This window comes from Coffea arabica, chromosome 2c (assembly GCF_036785885.1).
Source record: "Coffea arabica cultivar ET-39 chromosome 2c, Coffea Arabica ET-39 HiFi, whole genome shotgun sequence".
Lineage (NCBI taxonomy): Eukaryota > Viridiplantae > Streptophyta > Magnoliopsida > Gentianales > Rubiaceae > Coffea > Coffea arabica.
The window spans coordinates 70,686,076-70,692,075 of NC_092312.1; the positions used below are offsets into that span (position 1 = coordinate 70,686,076).

The 6,000-nt window shown below is 35.8% G+C and overlaps 1 protein-coding gene across 1 annotated transcript; it reads right to left on the reverse strand.

Annotated features, from left to right (window-relative positions):
* Positions 1–3,529: 3,529 nt before the first annotated feature.
* Positions 3,530–5,494, reverse strand: LOC113723710 (probable methyltransferase At1g29790). Its single transcript, XM_072077312.1, has one exon. The coding sequence runs from the start codon at positions 5,031–5,033 to the stop codon at positions 3,627–3,629; it is 1,407 nt and encodes a 468-aa protein (XP_071933413.1). The 5' UTR covers positions 5,034–5,494; the 3' UTR covers positions 3,530–3,626.
* Between the last annotated feature and the right edge of the window lie 506 nt (positions 5,495–6,000).

Consider the following 6,000-nt stretch of genomic DNA (forward strand, 5'->3'; position numbering starts at 1 on the left):
GTCTCCTCTTGAACTAAAAAATTTTATTATGTCTTTGTAGAAAAGTTGATGTAGATAAAATCTGGATCCACATAGAATCATCTATTGTTCAAGAAACTTTCAAGGACTTTTGCATGTACCATTATACGTATAATCTCAAGCAGGAAAAGAAGGCTAATAAGATACTTTATGAGGTCGCATCTTGAAGCATAATGTGAAACCAAAGATATAATTGAAAAAGTGGCTTGAAATCTAGTAAATTTCTATAAACGTACGATTGACAGTATTCCTATAGTAACAGTCCACCAAATCTGATATTTTTTTTTTGCGTTTTCTGTATCAATGACTGCTGAACAATATTCCACTGCTAGGTTGAGCTTTTGATAATGTGGAAGCAACAGTCGAAGAAATAGGTGGGGAATCTTTTAAAGCTTAGGGAATGTGGCACCCTTTGTAGTTTGTAGACATAAAGAAAACTGATATTTGGCAAAAGGAAGTAAAATAATAGAAGAAGAAATCCTAAAAAAAGGTCATTAATAACAATAGAAGAGGACAAGAGCAACTTCACTCGTGCTTTCCAGTATTAAGGGCCATTTGCTATATAATGTTTACCTAACAAATATTTTTGACATCTTGCTTTCGAAGAGTTAAGCTTAATTGATTAATGGTAGATGATTATTCTTCATAAACCTGGACTTTATCTTTTAACAACTCCCATTAGTGAACGTCTAGAGTTTACTTTCGGGTGCTTTTAGATCAAGAAGATCTGATTCTACCTTTAGATTATGTTGCAGGAAAGATCCAACGCAATTTTATACAAACACTATCAGGAGATAGAGTTAAAATCGAAATAATCCATTATGATTGAAGTATATATTTTTGAAGTATTCAATGAAGGGTTAAAATTGAAGTCTGTTTTGATTCAACCATATGCCTTTTAAACACTCAACAGGCTAACATTGGAATGATTTTGGATTCCAAAATGGTTTTGCCAGTTTTGCAAGAACCTCATTATTTTTAACTCAAATATGTCCTACTTGTATATAGGGGCCGCTTTATTAGCTGTCGAAATACTATGGCGCCCACTAGTTCCTCCAGAAAACTTTTCACCAACAATTTTTTCAAGGATGTCTTTGACAGCCCTAGCACAGGCAACTTTCACCCTTCTTGTCACCCCATTAATCACCATGGATCGATGTTCATGCAAGAATTCAAGACTGATGTTTTGGCGTACCAAGTTTGAGTGCTTTCTTTAGTGCTCTCCATATCCCCAACCTCTCATGTTGATTGAGCTGAAAAAAAGATTAACTGTACACAAACCTTCAATCTCTTGCTCAAGGAAAAAATAGGCAAACCAGATGGGGAGTTTTCATGCTATCATTCAATGAAAACATCATAGGATTAATGTAAAAGTTTTATTTGTCGAACCATTTGCTCCGTTTCTTATGCCCATCTTGTGAAGAACTAATGTAGAGCATTTAATTTATGAGAAAATCTTATATATATATATATATATATATATATATATATATGTATATATTAACAGTGCATACATCATCACAATTGGATGTAATGCATATGCAAAATTTGAATTTCAAATTCAAATTCGAATTATGTATCATGTATCTAATGGTGAAAGTGTATACACTGTCGGTGTATAGAAGATTAATTTTTAATTTATTAGAGTACTTAATCCTAAGCTGAGATTTAGTTTACTAGAGTATTTAAGGAAATGGTTAAAATATTCACTAAATTATTTTGAGTATTAGTTTTGCTCATCAAACTTTTTGTTCACCCAAAGTAGCGATTTAACTAATAAAAAAGTTTTGTTTCCACTTAACTAATAAATACTCACCTTTAGTCACTTAACTAATGAAACATAAGGTTTTTTTATTGCAAAATGTATATTCTAATCAATTGAATGACCATTTAGACATAATAAAATGTTGAGTAGACAGAATAGGGAATATTAAATTGCTTAGTGACAATTGGTGACATTTGCTCGACTATTTGAGCCAATGAACAAGTCATAGAACATTTTCAGCCCCATTTTGCCCTTATTCATTTGATCACTTTCAATAATAAATTACAACCTAGTATTGAAAAGTGTTTATAAATTTATAGTTTCCCTTGATCGGCGTTTCCCTTGATCGGCCGACCTATTCAGTCTATTGAGAAAAATCAATTCAATTGCATAGAAGATTATTTAAGAAATTTTTAAAAATAATACTATAATATTTTTGTGATACGATGCGACAAAAAGTTGATCAAAGATAAAATATATGGGTAATAAACATATTTATGATGCAATTAACAAAATTTTTGTAAATTTTGACTCATCCAAACAAATATATTTCATACGTCAAAGCCTAGGCTAGGCCCATTAATTAGTGTGATCATGGAAAAAGAGAAAGTGACTTGGTGGTCCAAGGGCATTTTCATTGTTACCTAAAGTTTTGGGCTTCTCTTTTCATGTAAAGCTCTCCTCCATGATGACCATTTTGTTAATCCAATATTTGGCCCAAATATGATGCTTGCTTGGGGTTTGGGCTCATAAACCTGTTGACGAAACTAATTTCAGAGATCAAACATGCAACTTGTTTTAACTGATCTTGTTTAAACTTTTCAACTTTGAAACTGCTTGAGAAGTTCATATTCTCTGCAGAATTACAGAAAACTCCCTCTCTCTAATTCTGTGAGAAAAGGCAGAGATTGGTAGTGGAGTGAAATGGGAGGATGAAACACTTCTCCAATGGATGAAATTCCCTTTTATAAAGAAAATAATGATAACAGGAAGTGTATTGCAGAAGATGAAACTAGCAGCTGCGGTGATTTGTAGTGAAAATTCAGGAGTTTTAACCGTTTCCTCTGATATTGGCGTGTCATCCTGATTAATACCCTTTGCCACCTGAGATTTTCAATATTTTAGACTGCCTTTTGTGTTTGATTTCAGAAATCAAAATAGAGAATGCAGCCGATTCTTCTGTAGCACAGGGATACAGCCATGATTCAAAGTTGCGGTCGCGGTCCGGACCGTTCCACATCGGTCTCGGCATATTTGTCGCGTTCTCAATAAGACGCAAATTTTTGAAATATTTAATATTCTAAAAATTGTAAAAGAAATATGATAAAAAAATAATTAAAAATTTAGCAAAAATAATAAAAATTTGAGCTGACTCAAAATGACTTGGACTCGACTGTTTCTATCTATCTCGGAGACGTCTCGGCCGAGTTCTTGGCGATTCATTATCTCGGAATCATTTCGTCCTGATATTGGGTCGGGAAGCCAAGTTAAAGTGACGACTCGACCGAGTCGTCTCGGTCTCGGCCGAGTCTTTGAACCATGAGCAGTCAAGATGAAGTGAAACTCCCTGAAATGGATACTATATCAAGTAATGTTCACATCCCACCTTTTGTTAACGTTCTGGTTATTCATGAATTCACATGCAAGGCTAGATTTCTGCACATTAACATGCTATATCGCTCAGCAATTCGCAGGTGCACCATTGAATTTGGTATATGGCAAGTGCTGCATTATAAGGCAGCACGTTGTTTCTGTATTTGATAACAAAGGAAGCATACAGATTTAAACGTTTTCTGTTATCAGTACAAAACAAAGGAAGAGAAAAAGTGAAGACAGGGTCTGATCACAAAGCTCGAGGAGGCTTCTCTAGCAATGCAGATAGGTATACTTCATCCTTGGATTTAGGAGAAATTGCCCACTTGTGTTTTTTGTACCTAAACTGCAGAAACATGTACATGTAGTCATCAAGATCCTTCCTATTGCAGAAGAACCTGTCAATCCACAGCAAGCCCCCTGGCCTCAAGATACGGTCCCAATCAAATAGGATGAAGTCCAACAATTGCAAATCAATCCAGCCATCCATGAATCCGGTTGTGTGAATCAAGTCCAAGGTGTTATCGAAAAATGGTAGCCTTTGATTCAATGTCACGTAGAGAGGAACCAAACCTCTGAGTGCAATCATCTCATTGAAAGGAGCCCCAAGGTTCAGAGCAGTGGAGACAATTGTGACGTTCTGCTCTCTCATTCTTGCAGCAAATGTACCAGTACCAACACCAAAGTCGAGTCCTATCCTTATTTCACCTGGTTTGATGGCCAAAACATCTTTAATCAAGAAATCAATAGGAAGTGAGGTATTTGTTACCCATTTAAGCCTCTCCTTCTCCATTTCAAAACATCCTGTGCATTTGGAATAGCCTCGTTTAGGATTCTTGCTCGACAAACACTCAAAGTTCCTGCACTGATAATTGCTCCACCTTACATTTCTACCATCAGGGATTTTCCAAAGGGACTCATTAATCGGGTAAGGCCTTTGGTAGAGCTTAGAAGCCCTTGTCAAGCAACGCCTCCGGGGCAAGGGATCACAACCATTCACCATAAGTTTCTGTGCCAAGTTCCAATCATCTTTACAATATGATCCAATGTCATAATCCATGTATTCTTGCAATTCTTTCGTCATGGAAACGCAAGCATGCCCTATAGTGTTATATATCTTCCCTGTTCCATAGATGTTAACCTTCCCAACTCTGTTGTCTTTCGGGGTAATATACTTCCTAATCTCCTCAGTAACGAAGGTATTGATCAAAGGATCCTCCTTGACATTACTAGTATCATTCCCTTCAATACGAGGCAGCCTAATTTGCCTAAGAGCAATATGAGCACTATAAAGAGGTCTAATCACCTCCTCCTCCAGATAACTCTTATACTCTAATTTCGAAATATTGCTTTCTCTAAGGTCACCTTTGTTTCTTTCCATCTGCTGAACAGCCATTTCAAGCTTAATCTGCAGGCTATCCATCTTATTAAGCACTTCATCCATTCGAGCAGTTAATGCTCTAACATCAAAGTTCACATATGAATCTTTTATTGCATAAAAATGGCGGCATATATCCTCGCTATGATAGAAAAATCCAGCCGAGTAGAACCTAAATAAACTCGATAAGCTAACCAAAATCACCAGCCCTCCCAGAATAATCTGAAGCCAGCCAATTATTCTGCCTAATCTAGGCTTTGGGCAACAAGTCTTGGCCATCTTTGATTTCCCTAATTGAATGTGACGGAAGTGCTTAGAACTAATTGCATAATAATATATATAAGACTTGCCCCTTAGCAACACTTTAAGAATTTCTGAATGCAAATGTTAATAGGATAACAAGCAGTAAAGCTTAACATAAGTGCATTGAGTTGCAAGGCAATGATCTCAAAATTGTTACCTGGGATTGGATTCCAAGAATGAATATTGATGTGGGATCTGAAAACTTGGAAAATCCCAGGATTGAATCAGGGGTGGAAACCTCAAAAAGGATGCAGTTCAACAATGATCAGATGACTCCACCATGAAATGGGCTTGTTGAAGTAGTTGAACCCTGACTGATACATGTGCAAAAAGTTTTGCTTAAAACTGATTTCAGATTAACTTTAGAGCTGGAAATTCTTGAACTGGAAGTTTACTGTTACAACTTGGTCACATTCTTGAGCTTCAACAAGGCGCAAATCTCGTGAAGCAAAAAAAATAAAGTGCTCCAAAACCAAGGATATACCAACACACATGAAAAATGCAAATGAGAGCAAAAAATATCCATTGAAGGAGTGCAGATTTGTTGTTTAGATACAGACACAAGTATTTGTTAATAATCATGGAGATCTGAAGACACATGGTGCTGGTAATATAGTACTATTATCTCAAGCGTTGACAAATTTCCGAAGGGGATTGTTAGTTTTCCCATGTCCAAGTGATCAAATGAGGTTCGATTGCGGCAAAAGTTTGAAATGCTTTGACCGTTAAAGCTCCAAAATCTTTTGTCTTCATTTATATTATTATTATCATTATTATTATTTTGGGGTGTTCTGTTCTGTTTTCTTGTTTAGGGATTAGTAAAGTAATTTAGCAAAATGAGATTAATGAAGTTTCAATTCTGCCACTGCCAGATTAGACAACATGTGCGGCAAGTTGTACTCTGACTTCTACTTAGTCAACGTTTTATTATATTTATTTATGA

Bases quoted from the DNA above. Each gene is read 5' to 3' on its own strand.
- LOC113723710 (XM_072077312.1), bottom strand. From the start codon at position 5,033: ATGGCCAAGACTTGTTGCCCAAAGCCTAGATTAGGCAGAATAATTGGC.